The sequence below is a fragment of the Oenanthe melanoleuca genome, chromosome Z, assembly GCF_029582105.1.
Source record: "Oenanthe melanoleuca isolate GR-GAL-2019-014 chromosome Z, OMel1.0, whole genome shotgun sequence".
Lineage (NCBI taxonomy): Eukaryota > Metazoa > Chordata > Aves > Passeriformes > Muscicapidae > Oenanthe > Oenanthe melanoleuca.
In genome coordinates, this window is record NC_079362.1 from 27,018,046 (window position 1) to 27,044,162 (window position 26,117).

At 43.5% G+C, this 26,117-nt stretch overlaps 2 protein-coding genes across 2 annotated transcripts; one reads left to right on the forward strand and one right to left on the reverse strand.

The window, feature by feature from the left end:
• Positions 1–1,596: 1,596 nt before the first annotated feature.
• On the reverse strand, positions 1,597–20,044 carry HSDL2 (hydroxysteroid dehydrogenase like 2). Its single transcript, XM_056513381.1, has 11 exons — positions 19,956–20,044; positions 17,072–17,235; positions 16,566–16,664; positions 16,306–16,420; positions 11,358–11,461; positions 10,441–10,539; positions 5,472–5,666; positions 4,906–4,977; positions 3,376–3,564; positions 2,344–2,472; positions 1,597–1,899 (listed from the first exon to the last, which is right to left on the reverse strand). Exons 1-11 carry the CDS (start codon positions 19,970–19,972, stop codon positions 1,787–1,789), a joined length of 1,296 nt encoding a protein of 431 aa, XP_056369356.1. The 5' UTR covers positions 19,973–20,044; the 3' UTR covers positions 1,597–1,786.
• A 3,710-nt stretch (positions 20,045–23,754) lies between these two features.
• LOC130265114 (hydroxysteroid dehydrogenase-like protein 2) lies at positions 23,755–25,590 on the forward strand. Its single transcript, XM_056513927.1, has 2 exons — positions 23,755–23,925; positions 25,376–25,590. The coding sequence occupies exons 1-2, from the start codon at positions 23,871–23,873 to the stop codon at positions 25,573–25,575; spliced, it is 255 nt and encodes an 84-aa protein (XP_056369902.1). The 5' UTR covers positions 23,755–23,870; the 3' UTR covers positions 25,576–25,590.
• The last annotated feature ends 527 nt before the right edge of the window (positions 25,591–26,117 follow it).

The window sequence follows — 26,117 nt, forward strand, 5'->3', positions numbered from 1 at the left end:
GAGGAGGGCACTCCACGTTCTCCTGCGAGCAGCTGCAGGGTCGGGAGCTAGCTCCAGTGGATGCTGCATTTGGGAGAGCAGAGGGGTGTCGTCCCCCTGCCCCCAGGACCGTGGAGTTTCTGCAGTGTAGAGAGCAGAGCACTGGACTTCTTAACAGCAGCCAGCATTATCAGTACCAGCCAGTATGCATTACCACCATCACTTGAGATATTTGGTCTCCTGCAGACTCTGGTTTCCAGTACTGGATCATCTTTCCCTCCAATCCCATGTATGGCCATTCCATGTCCTAGTACATGCCAGCACTCCTTCAGCTGCCAGATCTGAGCAGACTGACAGTAATCTGGGGTCAGCAGTCCGGGACTGAGTGGTGACCAACTCAGACACCACAATGGGTAGCAAGCACACACTGCCCAGTGGGGTCGGAATCTCTTGGGCACAGCCCCTGGGATTGGTGGCACTGGTAGGTAGTTAAGGCACACAGAGCTCAGGGAGCACCTCATGGAGCCTCAGGCTGCCAGCCGTGCTGGTGGCTCAGCTGAGCACAGCTGCCAAAAGCATGGATCCAGGCTCTTCTTAGTGATACCAAGCAATAGGCCAAAAGGCAATGGGCAAAACTGATGAACAGGAATTTCCACTCAAATATGACGAAGAACTTTTTTACTGTGCAGGTGACTGCACACTAGAACAGGCTGCCCCAAGAGGTTGCATAGACTCCCTCACTGAGATATTTAAGAACCATCTGGACTCAATTCTGTGCAATGTGCTTTAGGACAATGTTGCTTGAACAGGGAGGTTGGACCAGATGACCCAATGTGGTCCTTTCCAAACTGTCCCATTCTGTGAACTGTGATGAAACAAGACAGATGTGACCTTCTCAAAAAAGGCCATAAGCAATTTTAAACAAGCACAGGCTTTAAAAAGTTGTAAACTTTTGAACTTCTAAGTTAATTAAGAAATAAATCCTAAGTCTTGCAATCTTCTCAGCTTGCTCAGAAGAGTGAATGATCCAGATTCTGGGCAGTTTTTTTGGCCACCATTTTAAGAGGTTGGTCCATCTGGCTTTGCAGATGCTGTCACATGAAGCAGCAGCCCATATGTGCACGTGGACACTTACAAAGTGGAGGCATGCATCATTCTACCAGTGTGCTTAAATCTTTACCAGCCAAATGGGAGTAAGGTGAAAAGACTGACTGCAGGGGTGCAGGGGGCTGGGGAAGAGAGAGAGCACATAAGTATTCATATGTCCAAGTGTGCCTTTGCGTAAGAAGGAAACCTGCTTACCACTCAGTATGGCTGTGCAGCCTAACTCAGTGGAATACAGAGGTACAAGAACATCTGTAGATAATACACTCATGAAAGGAAAGAAAAATTTGATATATTCATTTACCAGGTGTAACTAAACTCTGTTAAACTGACTATATTACTTTTAAGACAGCTGAGTAAATTAGGCATCACACTCCCACGACTGATCTGCAGAGTGACATTTGCTATACCCACCCTCCTATGGGATGTGCACAATCAACTACGTGGGAAAAAATTCCCTTCAGATGTCTTACATTGATCCAGAGAAACAGAAATAAAGAAAACACCTGGATATTAAGTGTACTCTTGAGAAGGAATTAGTTTAATCATGGACACCTTCTTAATGAGTTATTTCTTCTATAAAAATCTCACATTTTATCTGTATTTCTTATACTGCATCAGAAAAACAAGAAATTTAAAATTTAAAAATTTAAACAGCATTGCATATATGTAAGGCCACTGTTGTGCTAGTATGAGCTTCCCCTCAAAGTTTAGAACTAAGCTGTGAAAGCATCTTCTCGAGCTTTATTGCTAGTGACATGTTTCCTTTAATCCTTAATTTTCCAGACATGAAGGCCAAAGTTGGCTTTAGTTTACCTAAAAAGAAGAAATAGAGCCATCAGAATACCAAATGAATTGGAAAAAGCCTTTGCACAGAAGAACATAATCCCACCACAGTGAAGTCTTAGCATCTATACTGCTACCAATTCCTCCTGATAAAAGCAGTGCACATTTAGAAACACTGCTCAGGCATGTGCAGAGCAAGAGTCCAACACACTGACTGGATTCTTTCTGAAGACACACTGGCTGCTAAGATGCCAGTACCTGGTTGTGAAAAGCAGTGTAACCTTTGGCACTGCTCCTGTTCACAGGACACAGAAAAATCCAAGCAGCTCTTGCCTGCACTTTCCCTTGAGCCACAAAATGCTGAAAGCTCCTCCAATCCCAGATCACAAAGTGAGCAGCTGCTCTACTGCCCGTCAGCAGAGGCTTTTCTGGGCCCGGTACCTGCGTCCCTTGGCAAAGGCCTCTGTCCCTCACCTGTGAACATTTTCACAAAGTCGGCGCTCGACATGCTCATGACCACGTCAGCTGTCACTGGAGGCTTTCCGAAGCCAGCGCTCCCGCCCTTGGTCTTCAGGTCAATGTACCAAGTGCCTCCACCGTCACCTGGACGAGAGAAGAGAGCTGAGGAGGCAGCAAAGGGAGCTGAGCCCTCGCTCTCCGCTGCCCCGCCGCACCCCGAGCGTTCGCTGCGGCTCCACCGCCGCTCCACGGCCAGAGTGCTCGGCAAGGAGTCACCTCCTGTCCCCGGGACACCCCGAGCGCCACCGGCTGGGCCAGGGCCAGGAGAGCCCAGAGGCTGCGCTGGGCTCACCGAGCCGCTGGCAGCTGGCGCTTCTGCCGTGCCCCGAGAGCGCCCTGGCTGTGTCACTCCAGCCTGTCTGTGCCACTCCAGCCTAGTCTGTGTCACTCCAGCCTGTCTGTGCCACCCAGCCCTGTCTGTGTCACCCCAGCCTGGCTGTGCCACCCAGCCTGGCTGTGCCACCCCAGCTTGGCTGTGCCACCCCAGCTTGGCTGTGCTACCCCAGCCCAGCTGTGCCACCCCAGCCCTGTCTGTGCCACCCCAGCTTGGCTGTGCTACTCCAGCCCAGCTGTGCCACTCCAGCCCTGTCTGTGCCACCCCAGCTTGGCTGTGCCACCCCAGCTTGGCTGTGCTACTCCAGCCCAGCTGTGTCACCCCAGCCTGTCAGTGCCACCCCAGCTTGGCTGTGCCACCCCAGCCCTGTCTGTCTGTGCTACCCCAGCCCAGCTGTGCCACCCCAGCCTGGCTGTGCCACCCAAGTCCCGGCTGTGCCACCCCAGCCCTGTGGCCTGGCAGCATCGGGACAGAGGCTCCGTGTGCAGCACCAGGGGCAGCAGCTCCCGGCCCCTGCTCGAGCGGGCCCGGAGCAGGAGCCGCACACAGAACAGGAGAGCAGCTGCCCTGCTTTGGGACCAGCTTCCAAAGCACTGCTGTTTGAAAACACCCCGTGCCTTCTGCTGGGCCGGGCTGCACAAGGATGGGCTTACCAGAAAGCTCAAACTGGAAAACACCCTGGGTACTTCTCACATACTCTTCAGTCATTGCCCCTTGAATAACTCGGAAGGTCTCTGCAACAGGACCTGATGGTTCGGCTGCAGCAGATTCTGTCTGAACCTTGGCTCCATCGGCTCCTTCCTGCTGGGATCCGCTTAATTTCTTCTCCTCCTGGGCAGCACCTATGAGAAAGATTACTTTTTTCTTTCAAATGCAAACCACTTTCAAAATGAATGTAGAAACATAAGCGGAGAACGGAATTTGAAAAGATTTAAACTTCAAAGCAGAGAAAATGATTATTTTACCATTTAAGTATTAACACTGATAAAGGATGCTTTCTCCACTGGGATACTGAACAGGTGTACATCACTAAACACAATCCTGCAATAAATTTCAACTCCTGATAGATCAAAAGAAAACTGATTGTAAAATTCCAGTCAAATTCTAATTCTGACTGTTTACATTTCATTACAGATGCTCACACAACAGTTTTCTAATGTAATCCATACACTACTTCTTCCAACATTAAAAAGAAAAACTCAGTGTCTTTAATAGCCATCACTCTCATCCCAAAATAATTCTGTTTTGTCCACCTTGTAAAAAACATGCATATTTTCATAAATTCTTCTGCAAAGGCTTCTAGGGTGGAAATCAATTTACTGCATTGATCACTGGTCTACTTTACCACAATGAACATGCACATTTAAAAATAAAAGAAAGCTGTTGCAATTTACAAAGCCAATCAAGTTGAACAGCCCCTTAAAATGCTGTTCAAAGTCTCTTAGGAGTCTTCAGTATCAAAAAATACTTAGGTCTGTTCTGTCAGTCCCTAGAAAATAACCTGCACTGGGAGCCCAAGGAACCAACACCATCTGTCCCTGGCAGAGTGGTCCTAGTATGACTGCTCAAGGAGTATTTCCAACAGAAAGGAATACTTCCAAGTTTGCCTCCTCTGCCCTGGCCCTATCCCTGTTCTGACACTCCTGTAAAACCACTTCATCATTCTTAGTTGTCTTTCAACATACAAAAATTCTGAAAAGGAAAAAGCAACACATTTCTAAAAAAACACCTCCGCATTTCATCCAAGAGTTATTTTTATTGTGCAAATTGTGCACATTTCATGTAAGAAGCTGTGGAGGCTTTATGTCATATTCTTTTGTATAAACGAGCAAGGCAAAGGAGATATTCCTGCAAAATATGCTGTTTGCAGTCTAATTTCTTTTTGCAGCAGTACTTACCTGTGACCTCCCTACTACCACAACTCAGATGATAAAAAAAGAATTCTTCAGAATAATGCACTGACTTTACACCATGAAAGTCTGGAGGTATGATTTTTTTCCCCAGTTTTAACTACATAGTTACTTCCCCAAATCTTACACCCCAAATGAGAAAATTGTTTTTGCTAAAAAGCTTGAGTGGAGTCCAAATTCACAGTGAAAAAAAGAAAAACAGAGGACATTCATTATTCTGAAATGAAATTAATTGTGGAAATTATGGACTTGCACACACATTGCTTTTCCTACCATATCTTTCTTGCTTCATAGCTGTAGTGTCAATTTCAACATCTAAGAAGAAGTCAGGCATCAGAGGGTGACCTAAGAGGGAAGAAAAATGTAATAATAAATACAAGTAAATTGGATTTACATAGTAGGAATCCATTTCATCTGAAACTACAGTCAAATAGTACTGTATCTCAGTTTATAAATAAATTTGAAGGAAAAACATAGCATGAAATAACATCTTTAGAATTTAGTTCATTTAAAATCTGACCTTGAAGGCCTGTAAGGTTTCAATTAAGAACACCACCACTGAAAAACATAAAAATCTATGAGCATTTAAATAGTAATATAAACATCTATAGAGCAGGTAGGTTTTCTTTTCATTAAAGAATTTCTTAATTCTATTTAATAGGCATTTAAATATTAAACTCTCAGTGGATCCATATGGGCTTTCCAGTAAGGCATCTTCTCAAAGCTGAGGCAAAGCAACATTTTTTATAAACTAATTTAAGAACCCCTGGAAACAAAACTGTATTAATATCCTTCCCTCCTTCTTGAACTTACTGCTCACCTTTAAATATCTCTTTTACCTGGTGCAATTGCATAAACATCAAAATCCTTAACTCCTTCTTCTCTCAGCAGAACTTCATCAATAATGAAGTTCCCAGTGAAAGTTTTTGGTTTTGTCAAAATGCAATATGCAGCATCTGCCAGGATGTCCGTTTTCCTGCACTGTTTTTCTATTCCAGCTCCTCCCAGCATATCCATAGCAGCTGTATGTATGGCTAGAAAGTTTGGAGGGTAAGAAAACAAAGCTTTAACACTGATGACATGGAATTCTCATTTCTTTCACAAGCAAACAAACTTTATTTCCCTTTCAGACAAAAGGAGACTCTAGGAAGACAGAAGCTGTAAAATGCTACCAACCAACAAATGCTTTACAAGCAACAGTAAAATTCAGTGAAACTATCACAGAATCAAAAAGGCCATTTTATGACATTCACATCCCTCTACGTATTTATCAGCCCACCAGTTTTCCCTCAGTTTTTCAGAATATGAAAAACTAACAGGACAACAGTTTTCCTCAAAGTGAATGTATGACACATCAGTTATAAAGAGGAATTAGCTTTGGTGATTATCACATTGAAAGCCTTGATTTAGTCTTTTGGTAACTCTCATGAGCTACTAAGGTGTTTCTCCTAAGTTAAAGAGAAAACAAGCAAAAAATCTCATATTACTTGTTCAGTATTCCACAGAAAGCCTGTGTTAGACAGAAGAATAAAATCCACATCTCCTAGGCTTCTGATTCTTTTATTAAGCAATTCTATTACTTCTGTGCCATTCCACTAGTCTTCTTTATGTTTCTCTCATGGGAGTTACTAACATTGTGGCACGTTGCTGTCTAAGTTTGTGATTTGTTCTTCCAGGTATCCATTCCATTTTTTTTTTTCATCCTATTCCACAGAAAGGCTGTCTGGTTGCACCTTTTGGCATTTGCCATCTTACTGCTTTTCTTTCATATGTTCTGCTTCATTAGTTTTCTCCCATCTGCTGTTTAAAACTCACTACCCCAAGTTTTGAGACAGATTCACAAATCCTTTCCTACATATCAGGCCAGAAGATAGGTAAGCAGAAGGATGAACCAAATTTCTGTCTTCCTTTCAGTGCTTCCATTCCACACAAAGTAACAGCAATTTTGATACAGAAACGATCCCAGTTCCTTAAATAGAAAAAGAAACAGGCACCATGCAAGACACATGTATCTGAGCTGGATCATTTATTCACCTTCCAAAGTAGCTACTGGGAAAAAGGACAGAAGTCTTCAGCACTGGCCTGAAAGCTCCTGTTCCAGTGTTTTCTTGGAGAGTGCAGAAGCGTGTAGATGTCCCTGTTAGCTTCATTAGTTTAGTTTTCTCTGATGAGAATTAGCTTCTAGGTTTCATTTACCATTTAGCAACTTCAGCTTCTCTTTTTTTTTCAAATCAATTGAACTGCTATAAACATATGTCTAAATAAAACCTGACAAATAGATATATAGTACATACATGTAGGTCTACCTAGGCCTTTTTCTCTTCTTTAAGACAGTCAATAATTTGCCTGTTTTTGGTCCTCTGAAGTGGTATCTGCCCTGCAAAATTTATTTTTTTAATAACTACCAACAGTTCATAAAATATTTCTGTCAAATACTGTAACAAAATTTATCAAGTTCTGTTGACTTAAATATATTTATTCTGAGGATTCATTAAGCTGCTCACTTTTCTTGGCCCACAGGTCTGTCACTTCTCTGCTACTGTTAACTATTATTCTTCTGAGCACAGTCACCCTATCTGCACAGATTGAAGCAAAAACGTTTCAAACAGCACTGCCTCATAGTCTGGCTGCACATTATTACATTCATTTCACTTAAAGTGATGCAGGTTTGCCTCTAATGCACATCAATAGACTTTTCATTCTGTCCCAGGACAATTCTATCATTCCTCTGCACTGTGTGACGGGATTGCCCCTTGCCCTTTTGACAGGTGTCCTCTTTCACTTTTAGATAAATGGAGAATTCTGGTATCTTATTACCAACATACCTTCAAGTGTGTAAAGAATCAGATTAATGAGCCAATCCTGGCATCCATACTAACACTGAGGGTAAACCCATTTTTATGAGATGATAGTGGGCTTTTAAATTAGGAACTCTGCAACTGTATTTCAGATACTCTGGAAGTCTGTAACACTGCCCCTCTGGACGACCATAATAAAGAAGTTAACTTTTTCACTTTTGGAAGATAAACCTTTCAAAAGCATATTTTTTGTAGAAAAGAATTGACACATTATGATCTTTGTTTATACTTGACATCACATCAGTTTTCATGAAGGCATCACTGAATGAGCAGACATGATTTCTGCAAATAAAAAGCTCTGCTTGTATACCTTTGATTTTATAAAAACCTTAATGACTGTTTTGATTTTTTTGCAGGATCTAACATAGAGGAATCTTTATTTTAAAAAGCACTTATTAGAATATATACAGTTTTATCTGTAAATTTAATCTTCTTGCACTTCCAAGCCTCATGTTCTGCAGGATCCTATGGGAAACAAGTATTAGCCTGAAACCAATAGCAGCTCCCAGAGTGTTCTCCTCTTACTTTAGCAGGCATGGGTATGTTACCAAGGACACAGTGAAAATATAATGCTCAAAAGAAAGATACAACTCCATTTCATTTGGGTTTCCAACTTCCCCACATTAAGAATGTCAGATTTTATAGAAGTTTTATTAATACTATCATAATAAACATTCTGTAATACCACCACATCTAAGACACAGGTACTATTAATGATACTTGGAGTGCAGCATAAGCCAAAACTAGAAAAAAATAATGTATTCAAGTATTCGATGTAAGACTTAATGTAACTTCTGCTTCTAAAGTTAGCCACCCCTCTGAAAAAATTTCCACTGTGGAAGGAGTGGAGAAATTCTCACAGGTTCATTTTTCCCTTGCTATGAAAAAAAAAAAAAAGAGGTCAAATTATTCAGATGGGTGGGGGAAAACAGCCACGTTGCAAAATAAATACCTAGTGTAACCTGCTGGTCTCTGAAGAAAAAAATTGTTTAGCTTTTAACAGGACCCATAAAGCCACTGACTCATTTCCACAGAAGTAGTGGATGTTTTTTCCTGCACATCCAGAATAAGAAAGCTGTGGAAGATCCACATAACGTGTCTATGCAGCATATGTATATGTGCACTTAAAAGACACAGGTAATCTTGTAACACCATTTTCATGAAAAAAAAAGTCAAATTGGTTATCTGCAGTTTCATATCATGTCTCTGTCTAAATTAGATACTGTGGATTAATTCCTTTACTGTCCCTAACTCTCACAGGCAATATACATTGTTAGATAAGTGTCAATGACCAAAAACCACACAATGGTAGGTAAAAGGTCACTTCTGTTAATGAGAAACCAAGTCACTCCCACCTACTGGATTTCGAGGAGATATAAAACCCATTTATGAGTGTCATTTTAAAGACACAGAAGGTGGGATCTAGGGAGCTAAAGATCAAGAATCAGGTTTCATGGTTGTGTTCCAGATGACACAGACACTGTGAAACCTCCATTGAAAATTTTTGAGGCTTTCCTGGGGCACTCAAGAAGCAAGTATGTGGAACCAATGCACATTTCTTTTAACACCTCAGAAATAAAACAATAAAATACACATTTGAAACCTGAAAGGTGAACTTTGACTCCACCACAAGGCAATCCATATTCTTAAGTTAGGCATGTACTTGCATTCAGTACACCACAGATGAAGACTTTATTGTCTTCAAAATAGTACAGGTTTTGTGATGATATAATTATCATGAACAATGTAATTATAATTTTAGAAGTCAATCCCTTACCAAACTATTTCTGTGGGTAGAACTCACAGAGTGAGCAGAACTTTGAAGCACCCATTTACTGAAAGCATTTCAGATGCAAGCATCACGACCAATGAAAAAGCCAATTGTCTAGCTGTTGATCACCTACTGTATTCAAGCTAGGAGATTTGGCTGATTTTGTCTGAAATAGTTAAGTTTTTCTCATATTTCTCACTTTAGAGAAAATACATGAGAGAGCTCCAGCTCCCACCAAAGGTTAAAAGGCGCCTGCAATTCCTAACAGGAAAATATTGAAAAGCGTCTGTGTACAAACACTTCTGAAAACTGGAGCACCATCCTCAGAAGAGAATCTTGGTTCATACTTTTATCTCTTCTTCCTTCCTCCTTCCTTGCACTCATTAAGGAAATAAGCATTTTGGTAATGCTTTCTAACACAATGACTGGGCTTACACCACTAAAGGTCAGGATTACCCTTTGTCTCATATTGATTTTAATACCCAGTATCACTTCTACCCATAGATGGACTTGGGAAAAAGAGACTGGCCTCCTTGGCAAACAGCTGGCCAAGCCTCAAACAGAAGTCCTTATCCTCAGTGACCCACACAAAAGAAATTGAAGCTAATACAGCATAGGAGCATTGAGCTATTCTCCTCCCAGAGCTCTTTAATTTCTTGTAGTTTGCAATCAGATGGTTCTGTGAAAAACTCTTCACAGAATTGCACTGTGCCAAAATTTCTAGGAAAAGGCCTTTTAAAAATTGTTTCCATACAGAAGTATCCATCTTGTCAGAAAGCTCTCGCAGTTTAACTAGCAAGGAATTCTAAATAGTACTACATACACAGATGTTCAATACCCACTCATTAAAGCACACAATTATTTTTGTGATTCTGTCCAAACCAAAACACTGGGTGAATCAGAAAAAGCACAGGCAAGCCAAACACTACACATACACTTCAACCAACTGTGTGGTTTCAAATTAGCTGAAGATGAGCTTAGACCAAATTGGCAGTAGTCTAGTGAAAACTAGCAATGAAAACCAGGACCCCTGCAGGATGAAAAAATAATACATAAAAGAACTGCTCAGTCATTTTAACCTTTCCCAGAAGAAGTCTTAACTATATTCAGTGTCAAATAAAACAAGCTTTAGCAAACAAAATACAGAAAGTAGGTATTTCAGCAATTTTTAAAAAATACCTGTTTTAGGCCATAAAGCATTGACAGCAACTTCTCCTTTAAATTCTTCTGCCATTCCCAAGACACACATGGACATCCCATATTTAGAAATGGTATAAGCTAAGAGAAGTGAAAAACCAAGTAAGGTTACACTCTACGTAAAATCTAATTTAAATTATGAAAGGAAGATAAAACAGATAATTGGTCCACATGGAAGATTCAGGGCTTTCAGAAAAAACACTACTTTCCTACAGTCAAAATCTCTCCCTTCTACCTGCCACCTCCATCAGATACTAACTGTAGTCTGTCATCTTTTCATGCAAACAAAATGAAAGCTACATGTTCTGCCAAAAATAAAGCCGAAGCCTAGCTGAATGATGATTTTGTCACACTTTTTATAAACAGCACACTGACAAGAGTGATCAATCTTTGTAAAAATGCCTAAGGCATACTAACTGTTAAGGACAAAATTAGTATCCTATATACCAAAAAAGTGGGGGACAGGAATTCTATATCCTTGTTACCTATCTACTTTGAGAAGAGAAACTTTCTTGGGGAAAGAACTGGAACTTGCTGGAGTTTAACGTGACAAGTGTCCAAAATGGAAAGTTTTTCTACAGTTTTAAAATGAGCAACACTAACTTCAAGATAACATGGAGTACTTTTTCCACCTCAAAATAATATACATACTAAAAGACAACACTGAGCCTTGTCCATAGTAAAAAATCCATGAAGCGGAATTAGTAAGAAAATAAATTCTGGGTTTTAGTCTCTATTTGGAGCAGAAAATATGTAATCCTAACAATTCCCACAGAAAAGCATGACTTACCCTGAAAAAAGAAGGATGGATGATGCCTTGCACTGGCACTACTGCACATTTCATCAGGTACTTACACGTTTCTCACAAAATAGCAACAAAGGTTCTGATTGCTACTCACCACAATGATTTTTGAACCACATGGGACTCAGATTCATAGGTGGGCTAAGGTTCAGGATATGGGGGTTCTTACTCTTCCTCAAGTGGGGAAGGCATGCTTTAGACCTGTAAGATAGATTCAGACACATCACTCACCTCTTATTTTATGGAACACCTATAATTACAGCAAAAACAATACTAGTAGACCAGTATCTTCACAATAGCCCAAGACAAAACCTCTTCTCGTATCAGCTGAGGTAAAGAACAAAATAATCTGCTGCAGATCACTTATATCAGGGCTATTATTCATTCCTCCAAATTGAACTACATTCTCTAACCACTGCATCAGCTTTGACTAAAGCTAATTTTCCAGATACTCAGAAGCCATAATCTCCTTGTAACAGTTCTGGTAGGAGCAACAAAACACTCTAAAGACAACAACCAAAATTAACAGTGCAGAGCATCATTTAAATCATAAGTCATAAAAATAATCTCTTCTGATCCCATACCTATTTCTTCCTTAAAACAATGTTGAAGAGATAATACTGCATAGTAGAATGCGATCACAAATATTCCAAAGAAAACTGAGAACCTACTATATTCTAAGAGAATTCTACTTTAAATTTATACGTCTCTGTAAATCAGAACTTCTATTTTACAGAAACTTTCTTTTGACTTCACTTTTAGCACTAGGGTACAAGTTTATATTTGATCTCTGCTTGAGAATTTTTAATCAAGCCTTACAGGGTGAAAACATCACAAAATATTATCACATATTCCACCATGTTGGAATATGTAACCAACTATTCACATATTCCAACAGGACACACACATACTTTCAGCCACAAAGGGAACAACTTCAACACCTTCAATAGCAAAATCACCATAGCAGTAAAGTATAAATAATTTACCACCTCCTTAACTGTCCTGGGGTCTCAACACTTTTCAGTGGCAGGTTCACTTACAGATTCCTCAATTTCTTAATGCGTAAGAACCAAGGAACTTAGCTGCCATTACTGAAACTTGGCAGGATAAATCCCATTACCTGACTGTAGCCATTGATGGCTACAGCCTGTTCAGAAAGAACAGGGGAGGAATGAGAGATGGAGAGGTTGCCCTCTACACCAAAAAGTGGATTGAGTGTGATGAGCCATCTCTGAAGAACAACCTGTGAACTGAAGAAGAAAAACAATGAGCAAGTAAAAGTCTGTGGGTGAGACTGAGGCAACAAAGAGAACCTTGTGGTTGGTGTCACTACAGACCCCTGACCAAGGCTAGCCTATTGATGAGATCTTGCTCCAGCTACAGGAAGGATCACACTCAAAGGCTCTTGTTCAGCTGGGAGACTTCAGCCACCGCAGTGTCTGCTGGAAAAAGTAGCAAAGTGAGCAGTGGGCAATCAAGGATATTCCTGGAAGGCATGGAGCATAACTTCTTAACCCAGGAAATAACCCTACCAAAAGGGTTGCCATGCTGGACCTGATGGTCACAAATCTAAGTGAGCTAATCAGGGCCCCCACGATGGGAGACAGCCTAGACTGCAGTGATCATGCACTGGTGGAGTTCACAGTTTGTAGGGAAGTGGGTCAGGCAAAGAGCAAAGTCAGGGCCCTGAGCTTCAGAAGAGCAAAATTCCAGTTCTTCAAGGAGTCAGTCAATAGGAACTCTTGCAATGCTGCCCTCAGAAACAAGGGAGCAGGACAGAACCGGCAGATCTTTAAGTGCACCTTCAGCAGAGCACAAGAGCTAGTGATCCACAATAATGGCACAAGAAATTGGCAAGGAAGGCAAGAGACTAGCATGGATGAGTACAAGAACCGCTGGTCAAACTAAAGGACAAGAAACAAACATAGCCAGTGGAGGCAGGGGAAAGTATCCTAGGAAGAATATACGGGCACAGACTTAATGTGTAGGTTTGGGGTGAGGAAAGTGAAAGCGAAGCTGGAGCTGAACTCTATAAGGGATGTGAAGAATAAGAAGGGCTTCGATAGATTTGTCAGCCAGAAAAAGAAGACAAAGAAAGTGTATATACACATACCCCAGGATAAGCAAGGCTGAAAAACTGGTAACAACTGATGACAAGAAGGGTGAGGGACTCAGCAACTTTTTCTGCCTCAGTCATCAATGGCAATTTCTCTTCCTACACCTCTTAAGTGGATGGACAGCAGGACAGGGATTGGGGGAGCAAAGTGCTTCCCACCTTAAGCGAAGATCAAGTTTCTCACCATCTGAGAAGCCTGAACACAGTCATGTCCATGGGGCCTGATAACATGCATTTCACAGTCCTAAGGGAATAGGCTGATGTAGGTGCCAAGCCACTCTCCATATTTGAAAAATTGTGGAATCAGGTGAAGACCAAGGTGTCTAGAAAAAGGGAAATGTACTGATGTTTAAGAAGGGTGGACAGGAGAATCCCAGGAACTACCAACCTCACCTCCATGCCTGGGAAGATCATGGAACAGATCCTTCTAGAACCAGGAGGTGATCCTAAGACAGGGAGGTGTTTTGGGACAGTCAGAAGGTCTTCACCAAGGGCAAGTCCTCCCAGATAAACCAAATGGCTTTCTATGATGGAAGGACTACATCAGCGGACAAGTGCTATTTAGTGTGTACAGCTTTAGAGAAATTCCTTATAACATCCTTCTATCTAATGTAGGGAGAGAAGATTTGATGGGCAGACTGTTCAGTGGATAAGGAATTGCTTGGACACTGGCATCCAGAGGTAGCGATCAATGGCTCAGAGTCCTGATGGACATCAGCAACAAGTGGTGTCTCCCACAGGCTGGTATTGGGACCAGTGTTATTCCATGTCTCCATCACACAGACGAAGGGATCAAAATGCACCCTCAGCAAATTTGCAGATGATCTCAAACTGAGTGGGGCTGTTGACACACCTGAAGGCTAGGATGCCACCCAGAGGGACCTGGACAAGTTTGAGAAGTGAGCCCATGGGAATCTCATGAGGTTTAACATGACCAAGTACAAGGTGCTGCACGTGGGTCAGGACACTCCCAGTATCAACACAGGCTGGGGGATGAACAGACTGAAAGAAGCCCTGCTGGAACACTGGGAGATGCTGGTGGATGAAATGCTGGACATGACCCAGCCATGAGAACTCCCAGACCAGAAAACCAAACACGCCCTGGGCTGCATCCAAAGCAGTGTGGGCAGCAGGGGAGGGAGGGGATTCTGCCCCTCTGCTCTGCTCTGGTGAGACCCCACCTGGAACACTGCATTCAGCTCTAAAGTCCCCAAAGGAAGGACACTGGACTTTGGAGATAACTCCAGAGAAGTCCACCAAGTTGATTAGAGGGATGGAACAGTTCTCCTGCAAGGACAGGCTGAGAGTTATTCTGTCTGGAGAAGAGCAAGCTCTGGAGTCACCTTACTAAAGTTTTCCAGCACCTAAGGGGGCTACAAAAAGGTGGGGAGGGACTTTCCATAAGGGCATGGAGTGAGAGAACAAGGGGGGTATGACTCTAAATTGAAATAGGACAGGTTAAGATTAGATATCAGGAAGAAATTTTTTACTCTAAGAGTGGTAAGGCACTGGAAGAGGTTGCCTAAGAAATTGTAGATTCTCCACCCATTGAAGTGTTCAAGGCCAGGCTGGATGGCCTCTGAGCAACTTGGTCTGTGGGGGATGTCTCTGCTTGTGGGGTGGCTTGGAAGCAGACAATGTTTTAAGCTCTCGTCCAAACCAATCCATTCCATGATTTAACAACTTCATGATTCTATGTAATATATACAAGTATACTCTGTAAGATGGGGCATCTTCCCTAACACCACCTCTACGCAGGCAAAAAATCCACACCTTTTTTTAAGCCACTGTAATTTTCTGAACATTAAACTGGAAGTAGGTCTCTACAAATTACAATCAGAATCAACATGTTTTCTCAACTGAGAATTACAAAGGCAATGACAAAGACCGTCCCCTTGAATGGCACTGCTTTTTATTATGCTCTTCCACTTGCAGCAAACAGAACCTGATTTTAAACTTTCCAAGGCAGAATACGACCAAAAATAATTTAAGAATTCCCCATTAATTTAGAATAGCTACCTGTAACATCAAGAAAATTACTGCTATTATTGGGCGGGGAGAAGACTGAACCTGCCACAGCAATACAGTTGAATCCATTCAGCAGTTTCTATTATAGATTGGAGGACTGGACTAGATGACCTTTAAAGGCACCTTCTAACCCAAACTATTCTATAATTCTGTGGTAATACTTCCATACAAACCTCTCACACCAAAGTACATCTGAATTTAGAGAATCTCCATCATCCTATGGGTTTTTTTAATAAATCCTACGAAAATCATAGTCTTCATTTTAAGACAGTGCTTTAAATGACATCCTGTAAATGCAATGATGATTCAACTTGCTAAATCTACCTCCAAATATGTGCAAAATAAGGACCATGGGAATTGTGACATCAAATCTTGGTACATTCATTTAAATAAATAACAGAATTGACAAGCAGAAAGTAGGTGGAGAACACTTTGTATCATTAAACTACATCTTTAACAGTTAAGTATGGTGAGTTACACAACATTTCTAAACATGAGAAAGAGGCTTATGAGAAGAAAACTGACAAGTAAGATACTGACTTGATGTATGCAAAAATTTAGTCATTTTGCTTGAAATGAAAGAGCAAAAGCATTTAACAAAGCCAAGCTGGAGCTTAATTTGAAATAAATTACTTTTTTCTTCCTATATGCATGGAGGAGCTTGTGAACATTTAATGACTGCAGTAATAAGGTTTCTGTTTGCTCCAACTTGCAAATAATTCTTGGAAATATTAATTCAAATCAGTTGACCAATAACTGAGCAATTTCCTGTGAGCACATGCAGAATATCTGCACTCAAATTCTAGGGCAGCAAAATGACAGCTACAGAATTTCTCAGAAAAACTGAAATAACATCATACATTCTGTTACAACTGCTTTGCCTCCTTCTCTCAGCACTTACGTAAGATAGGTTCCTCGTACATTGACATCCATCATAAGATTGACCTTCTTCGTTGTGGTTTCCAAAGTGCCCGTCAAAGAGATGGCGCTTGCATTATTCACCAAAATATCAATCCCTGGTTTTAAAGTAAGCCATTTCACATTAGCATTTAATGAAAGAAAAAAAGAAAAACAAAACACCAATAAGGCAGGCAGGTTCTTTTTCTTTTTGTTTGAACAATCTGCCTGTTAATGCCTGCCTTCCCCCATGCCTTAACTTACCTCCAAAAGTCTTCACAGCTTTCTCCACGGCATTAATGATTTGCTGTTCTTCCCTCACATTAACAATGCATGGCAAAGCCTTTCCTCCAGCTGCTTCAACTGCACAATTGAAAAATTAAACATTTAAAAATTTGCTCAGAAGGGACAACTAATATGAACCTTCTGAGAATCTCTCAGGCAATGACATGCTTCAAGACAGCACTGAAAATCACACACTCGAATTGTGATCTTTTAACTCGTCGCATAAGGAACAGGGAGGCCAAAACCAAACCTTAAAACTGCGAATGTTTATTTCATACATCTCAAGTAGCATAGCATTTTTACATTTATATACACACACCCATCTTCATTACAGGAACATTACAGCATTCTTGGGAGGAAAGAGAAGCACTAAGCTTATTTTAGTAAAGGTGAACTAGAACTAAGTCTATGCATTTTTCCACTCAGATATGGTAATAAAGCAAGGGTATAAACCCAGCCCAGCACCTTCATTTGTTAAAACTTACTTTCTTCTGCAGCAGTATAAATAGTCCCTGGAAGAGTAGGATGGGGCTCAGCTGTCTTGGCAGCTATCACAATGTTGGCACCATCCTTGGCAGCTTTCAAAGCAATGGCCTTGCCAATGCCCCGGCTTGCGCCTGTGATGAAGAGAGTGCATCCTGCCAGTTTCCTAAAGGTGAAGGGGGAAGTGGACGGTAAAAAAAGAGGAGAATAAAGCAGTTAATCATTTGACTTTTATCAGACTCCAAGGGCAAATGCAATTAGGACAGTCTCCCAACCAGAAAAACACCTTCATTCTTCTATTAAGAAAACAGCCTGGAGAATACAAAAGGAATGGCACTGCTACAGAAAGTATCACCGATGTAAGACCACACTTGAAGTTTGCAAACACTATAAAGAAGGTTACACAGGTCACCCAGTTACATTTCTCCCTTTCTGTAAAAAGATCCAACATACTGTTTTACAACAGAGGTGCTATGTTCTGCAACAATGGAAGAGGAGTAATTTATAAAAACAAAATGCCAGTTTCCAACAAGACAACACACCTACACAGATCTCTGATGTCTCAATGTGTATAAATTACCAAGTCTGGAACCACGATGCCATATGCAAATGTCAAAAGCTTTATTTTCAGAAATGGCAATTCTTCTCTTAAATCTTCTACACTCAACAGCTTCCCAGTAACTGTGTGTAGTCCAATGGGTCCTCCAAATAAACAGGTTCAATCAACTTAGAGAAACTAACAAGTTTTAAAGCCTAAGAAGGATGCCTGGCTAACACAGTATCACAATTTTTGGAAAGAGAAATATCAACTCCACAAACATATTAAATGATAAAGCGTTTTACCCAACAGGTTTTCTGTATGAAGGAATGTGTGTTTCAGTGTTCCCCATAAAGCTCATGTTGCTTTATGTAACACTGTAGCAAAACTCAGGAGGTTCAGGTTTTTAACCTCAGTTGTAGAATTCATATAAACTACGTGCAGCAGAGACTTCACTTTTTGCTTGCATCACAAACATCACATCACAAATGTTACAAAAGCTTACTCTGAGCTTCCATTAGTTTTCTTTACAGACTGAGCCAAACTTAGTATTGTTTCTCCCCCTATGCTTTCAGATGTGTTTTTTCCCCCCTCTAATCTGAGCACATCTATCTCTTAAACGCTCTCTAGGAGAATGTTTGCTTTCAAAAGGCAGAAAATTGGAATGGGGCAGAAAGGGGGGGAAACCTCTTCTCCTAAAGAGGCAAGGCTAACCATCTACAGGATCTCAGAAAATCAGCCATGTCCTGAAGGTGCCATTTCAAACAGCTTTTATCTGCAAAATGTTAAGAATTTTAGAAAGGCACAGGAAGAAAAATATCTAAACAGAAGAGTGAACCACAAAAAAACTACTGCCATGAGTTCAGTCACATGAACAATGAGTAAAGTTCAACTCAAAGCACAAAACTCAGTAAGAAAGGCCAGAAGTATCTACCTTCAACCAACCAGTATGTGGTCAGCAAAATTCACTTTAGTCGTGGAAGAGGTAAATGGGTTCCAGCAGGAAGCAGCTCTGGAGAAGAAAACAGCAAAGAAAAGCTGATGGGGCTTTAAGCCCTGCCTGGGGCTGGAGTGGTCTATGCAGGAAGACAAGAAGGTGTACCAGGAGACCAGCAGGGCTATGCAGGGAACTTGTGACTCATCTCCCAAGCAAAGCATCATTCAGGGAGTAGGTGCAAAGACAGGACACAAAGAAGGAATTAGAAACATTACTAGGGCAAAATTACTGGGGTGGTGTCAGGAAAACCAAAGTTCATCTGCAGAAGAAGCCTGTGAAGGGCATCAAAGAATTACAGACTTCTGCTACACTGGCAGGAAAAGCAGGCCCTTTGCCCAGTGGAGTGGGTGAATGCAAGTCTTTCAACACTGCTGTATTACTTTTGCTTCACATTCAAGACCTGATGCTATGATCTGGATGCATGTGCAACCTGACAGATAAAAATACTGGTTGGTTGGTTGGTCAGGCTCAGAGGGTGGTGGTTAGTTAGTCATATTCGCAAGACTAAGGATTTATTTCTTAATTCACTTGGCAGCCCAATAGCTTAAAGTTTATAAAGCATATCTGCCTGGCTAAAATTTCTTTTGGCCTGTATTGCGAAGGTCATATCTGTATCACTTCCATCAGAGTTGAACTCTGCTAATAAGACAGAAAACATCAAATTAACATCTGTGCCCTACAATCTTGAAAAACATTAAGATTGGTTCCTTTCCCACCACAATGACTGCCAATAAAGATCTTCAGTGTTAAAAGGGACACTTTTAACAGCTTACACAGATGTTAGGATATAATAATCCTGGAACAAATAATAACTTATCTTCCCAGCTGTTAGCAGTGCTGGCCTCTGAAGCCAGAAGGCAAAAGGCAGAAAACACCTCTAAATTAAGAACCTGTGCAGGAAGAAAATTTGACTACCAAGTAAGACAGTAGTAGACGACTATAATACTACAAAACAATAGTAACAAAATAACATTAATAACAAAAACAGCAATATCAACAACAACAGTAGTAATAATAATAATTATACTTTAATACAAATGTTCCACATGAAATTATTGATACAGTGCCTAATTTACACTGAACTCCTCCAATAACCGTTTCCCTTGCAAAAGGCCCCGTTCAAGCGCCCTGCACGACCCAAAGTGCTCGTCCCGGGGCTCCGGTGCTGCCCTCGGCCGGCCCGGCCCGGCAGGGACACGGTGTCCTCCGCCACAGCCCCCCGTCCCCGGCCGGCCGCCAGACCCGCAGGGGGCAGCGCTCAGGGGTGTCGGCGCAGCCCCGGCCGCAGCCCGCCCGCCCCGGAGCCCTGGGCGGCGGCGCGGCGCGGTGCGGAGCGGCGGGGGCACCTTACCCGGTGTTGGGCAGCATGGCGGCGGGGCGGCCGGGCCGGGCCGGGGCAGGGCCTGGGCCGGGCCCGCTCCGCTGCGCAGCCGCCGCGGCCGCTCGGGGCGGGGCCGCTCCCGCTCCCGCTCCCGAACCCGCTCCTGCTCCCCTCGCCGGCCCTGCCGCTCTGCCCGGGGCTGTGGGCACAGCGCGGCGGGGCTGGCGGGCTCGGGGGTGCGAGCTAACCTGAGACTGGAAACGGGCCTGCGCGGGATGGAGGGTGGAACTGGAAGGCTTTCCACGTCCTTTCCTTCTCCGCCGCGCCTGCGAAGTTTTGCTTTGGTCTCTTCCCGGTTGTACTCAAATCACTGGTGCTTTGCCTCTTTGCCATCTTCTGGAGTGTTTTGTCCAGTTCAGGGCTCCTGAGGACAAGAGAGACAAGGAGTTACTGGAGTCAGTCAAGTGTAGAAGCCCCAAGATGATTTGGGCCCTGGAGTATTTCTTTTATGGGGAGGGCACACTGCGAGAGCTGGGCTTGTTCACTCCAGAGATGACCGAGAGATCTCCGTAATGCATATAAATATCTCCAAGGCCATGGTTCCAGACTCTTCTCAGTGGTGCCCAGAGACAGAGTAAGGGACAGTGGCCATAAACTAAACCACAATAATTCCACTGAAACATGATGAAGAACTTTATGTTGAGGGTGGCAGAGCACTGGAACCGTCTGTCAATGGAGGCTGTGTCATCTCTAGGTCACCGTGCTTTGACAGGGTGGTTGAAGTAGATAATCTCCAAAGGTCCTTTCCAACTCTAATGATTCTGGGATTGCCTGTTTATTAGAAAGCCTGCAGTAGAATCCTCTGTCCTTGTTAACCTGGCCACACCTATCCTCTCCTTCATCCTTTCCCCTAGTACCTCTTATTTCAGAATAACTGCGAGGTCAGCCCTTGCCTCCATACCCTGCACATGTAACTTTTCCTCATCCTCCTTCTGCTGCCTAAGGAAGACTCTGACCTCCTCCCATCCTTGCCATGCTGACCACCTGTTACTGTGGTTGGAAAACCTCCCGCCAGGTTCCACCTTTGGCTTGTCTTTCCCCCTTCAGCTCTCACAGTGAGTCTGTGCAGCATGCTGAGAGGGCTTCAGGTTTCATGGGGAGCTGATGGCAGAAGGGGAAATCAATCACCTGGTAGGTCTGAACCTGCTGGAGGAATTGAGACAGATGGTTTTTCTGACTTCAGCAGAAATCAAATGTATAAGTCCATGTATAAATGTACTTGGTTGTTGGTTCACTTCACTGCAGTTCAGTGTCACAAGGCAGAAGATTCCTGCATGACTGAGGCATGAGCAGGCTAAAGGGGCCAAGGGCTGTCTGAACTCTTTGTCATTCTGACATCTTCCATACCACCTGCTTTCCCAGGGTTGACATCCCGCGCAGGTGGAAATGATAGTGCATTGCTGAGGTCTTCAGACATGCTTTTCCTTCATTCTCCCTCCAGCTACTCAGCCCAAATGACCAAGGCATGGCGTGACTGCCAAAGTTGCATGCGCAGACCATAAGCCTCGTGCCTGCAGTGTCCTCCATGGAAGTGAGTCATCGTGTCTGTGTGTAGAGCTGCCACTTCCAGCCGTGTTCACAAGGACCTGCAGGACAAACCCTTGGGCGTCATGGTCCAGTCATCTTCACCTCGAGTGTTTGTTTTGTTGTTTTTCTTTTCCCCTCAATTATGTAGTAGGGGAACTTGAGAAATAAGGCTTTTTTTCTGTATCAGGAGGGTCAGTTGACCTGGAAGGTTTTTTTTTATCACTGGTATTCCTATCCCATGGTCTGAATGATATTGTTTCCCCTATGTGCATGCTAGTGAATATGGCTGTTATTTCAACATATTAATAAGGTAATTTGTAGCAGAAGAACCATTATATTAAAAATACTCACTTTAAGCTCACTACTATTTGATTGGAATATTAAATAATCTTTGGATATCTAACAACTGTTAAGTATACTCATGAGTATACTACCAGCAAAAGGAATTCCCAAATTTGGTAAAAAATGTAAGAATTTATTAGAAGTAGATAAGGGGTGTGAAGAAGAGTTGAGGTGAATTTTTCTTGTTGTTTTAATTTCTTAGTAACAAAATAATTACATAGTTATATTAAATGAAAATAATTAAAGAGGTTGGAACTTCTCAACTCATAGATATTTATTTTTTTACTACATACCAGCAAAAGACATGGTTTCTCACCTTCAAACTTTTTTTTCTTTGCAGCTTTGAAAGGTTTCTAGCTTTGATGGTAGCAGAGAAGATAGAATGATGTAGAAAAACCACTGTATATACAAGTTGATAAATTCTGGTGATAATAATTGCCCTCTGGATTTCAAGTGGTTTGATTTGGTTCTTCTCACAAGAATTTGGAAACTATTCAAACTATTTGTAAAAACCCCTTTTCTCTTTTGGAGGGTGAGATTTATGGAAGTGGCTGCAGAGCCTCTGTATTTAAAGCTAGTGAAATAATGTTACCTACCACATAACTTTGAAACATTCATGGTTTATAATCAGTACTTTAGTTCGAAGAATCTTTTTTTGTAGTAAAGGCCACAGGTGAATATTGCTGGAAAAAGACATCAAATGGAAAATAGCACATTTTTCAGGAGAGTCATATGACCAGTCTTGCTAAATTGTATCATAACAGGTCTGTCTTGAATCTGAGATGAAATGTGCATGATCTACAGTCTCTTAGATGAAATGCAAAATTTATTAGGATTTTTTAAGAAAAGCATTGCTTTTGCTTTTTCAGAATTTTTTTATGTCAAGTTGTAATGCAACTAAGAATGCTGAAGTGGTTTTACAGGAGTGTCAAAATAGGAATAAGGCCAGGGCAGAGGGGGCAAACTTGGAAGTATTCCGTTCTGTTGGAAATACTCCTTGAGCAGTCATACTAGGACCACTCTGCCAGGGACAGATGGTGTTGGTTCCTTGGGCTCCCAGTGCAGGTTGTTTTCTAGGGACTAACAGAACAGACCTAAGTATTTCTTGATACTGAAGACTCCTAAGAGACTTTGAACAGCATTTTAAGGGGCTGTTCAACTTGATTGGTAAATTGCAACAGCTTTCTTTTATTTTTAAATGTGCATGTTCATTGTGATAAAGTAAAATGCTCATCAGGTTGATGTGTTTAAACAGAATTCTCTGTATTTTAAGTAGAATTCTCTGGATCTTTAAGTTCTGAGTCTTGAAGAATTCGCTGTCCCTGTCCCTTCCTTTGATCTCTGATCCAGATGTAAGTTGATGGTATCATTCTCCCCTTTAACCCTTCTTTTAAATGTAAAAAGATGCTATCAAGCGGTTTAAGCAGATGTTGCTCAATGTTTATGGAAAGCTTTTGTAGTTTATGACCTGCCTGGCAATTGTCTGAGAAGATGACATTTTCTTTGACACTCAGTCTGAGGTTCTGCACGTCCTGAACAGAACTTCGCTGGAAACTGAGCAGAGGGCATCTCCCCAAATGACCACCAGGGACCACTAGAGACCCCCGAAGAGGCCTATGAAAGTGCAGTGGCACGTAGTGCATAGGATTGCGAAAGTTAAGCAATTATGCAGTAGACAGGGGGTAACTATGTATTAGATAGGCAAGTTTATGTAGATTTCGATGTGTCGATTCTTTCATGTTTTAATCCTTGTATCTCGGGCAGAATAAACAATGCCTCCTTTCTAAAACCTTTGTCCGTGTTTAGAGAGTTCAGAAAGTTGGGAACAAAAGCAGTAAATTTATTTACAAGTTAGAATAATTAATTTATTGGCGGTGCTGCCCAAGCATTCAAACAGGAAAAGAAATTAAGCGGATCCCAGCAGGAAGGAGCCGATGGAGCCAAGGTTAAGACAGAATCTGCTGCAGCCGAACCATCGGGTCCTTTGCAGAGACATTCCGAGTTATTCAAGGGGCAATGACTGAAGAGTATGTGAGAAGTACCCAGGGTGTTTTCCAGTTTGAGCTGTCTGGTAAGCCCATCCTTGTGCAGCCCGGCCCAGCAGAAGGCACGGGGTGTTTTCAAACAGCAGTGCTTTGGAAGCTGGTCCCAAAGCAGGGCAGCTGCTCTCCCGTTCTGTGTGCGGCTCCTGCTCCGGGCCCGCTCGAGCAGGGGCCGGGAGCTGCTGCCCCTGGTGCTGCACACAGAGCCTCTGTCCCGATGCTGCCAGGCCACAGGGCTGGGGTGGCACAGATGGGACTTGGGTGGCACAGCCAGGCTGGGGTGGCACAGCTGGGCTGGGGTAGCACAGACAGACAGGGCTGGGGTGGCACAGCCAGGGCTGGAGTGGCACAGACAGGGCTGGGGTGACACAGACAGGGCTGGGGTGACACAGACAGGGCTGGGGTGGCACAGACAGACAGGGCTGGGGTGGCACAGCCAGGGCTGGAGTGGCACAGCCAGGGCTGGGGTGACACAGACAGGGCTGGAGTGGCACAGACAGGCTGGGGTGACACAGACAGGGCTGGGTGGCACAGACCGGGCTGGAGTGGCACAGACCGGGCTGGAGTGGCACAGACAGGGCTGGGGTGACACAGACAGGCTGGGGTGACACAGACAGGGCTGGGTGGCACAGACAGGGCTGGAGTGGCACAGACAGGCTGGGGTGACACAGACCGGGCTGGAGTGGCACAGACAGGCTGGAGTGGCACAGACAGGGCTGGAGTGGCACAGACAGGGCTGGAGTGGCACAGACAGGGCTGAGTGGCACAGACCGGGCTGGGGTGACACAGACAGGGTTGGTGTGGCACAGACAGGGCTGGAGTGGCACAGACAGGGCTGGGGTGACCCAGACAGGCTGGGGTGACACAGACAGGGCTGGGTGGCACAGACAGGGCTGGGGTGGCACAGACAGGCTGGTGTGGCACAGACAGACAGGGCTGGGGTGGCACAGACAGGGCTGGAGTGGCACAGACAGGGCTGGTGTGGCACAGACAGGGCTGGGGTGACACAGACAGGGCTGGGGTGACACAGACAGGCTGGGGTGACACAGACCGGGCTGGAGTGGCACAGACAGGCTGGGGTGACACAGACCGGGCTGGAGTGGCACAGACAGGCTGGGGTGACACAGACAGGCTGGGGTGGCACAGACAGGGCTGGGTGGCACAGACAGGGCTGGGGTGGCACAGACAGGGCTGGGTGGCACAGACAGGCTGGAGTGACACAGCCAGGGCGCTCTCGGGGCACGGCAGAAGCGCCAGCTGCCAGCGGCTCGGTGAGCCCAGCGCAGCCTCTGGGCTCTCCTGGCCCTGGCCCAGCCGGTGGCGCTCGGGGTGTCCCGGGGACAGGAGGTGACTCCTTGCCGAGCACTCTGGCCGTGGAGCGGCCGTGGAGCCGCAGCGAACGCTCGGGGTGCGGCGGGGCAGCGGAGAGCGAGGGCTCAGCTCCCTTTGCTGCCTCCTCAGCTCTCTTCTCTCGTCCAGGTGACGGTGGAGGCACTTGGTACATTGACCTGAAGACCAAGGGCGGGAGCGCTGGCTTCGGAAAGCCTCCAGTGACAGCTGACGTGGTCATGAGCATGTCGAGCGCCGACTTTGTGAAAATGTTCACAGGTGAGGGACAGAGGCCTTTGCCAAGGGACGCAGGTACCGGGCCCAGAAAAGCCTCTGCTGACGGGCAGTAGAGCAGCTGCTCACTTTGTGATCTGGGATTGGAGGAGCTTTCAGCATTTTGTGGCTCAAGGGAAAGTGCAGGCAAGAGCTGCTTGGATTTTTCTGTGTCCTGTGAACAGGAGCAGTGCCAAAGGTTACACTGCTTTTAACAACCAGGTACTGGCATCTTAGCAGCCAGTGTGTCTTTAGAAAGAATCCAGTCAGTGTGTTGGACTCTTGCTCTGCACATGTCTGAGCAGTGTTTCTAAATGTGCACTGCTTTTATCAGGAGGAATTGGTAGGAAAATAACCTGATTTGTTTCATCTCCCCTGAGAGATTGGAGTCACATGGTCTTTTCTTAGTTAAATCAGTCATAATCTAATAATTCCATTAAGTAACAGGATAGGACATGTGATGTAATTTGCTCCTCTTATAGAGTGTTTTCTCATTCCAGAAAATGTATTTACTTATTAAGTAGTGTTATACACGACGAAATTTCAAAACTTTTGTAATGTTAAATTGCTACACTTCTTTGTAACTGTGATTTCCACAAATATTGCTATTCAAAACAGC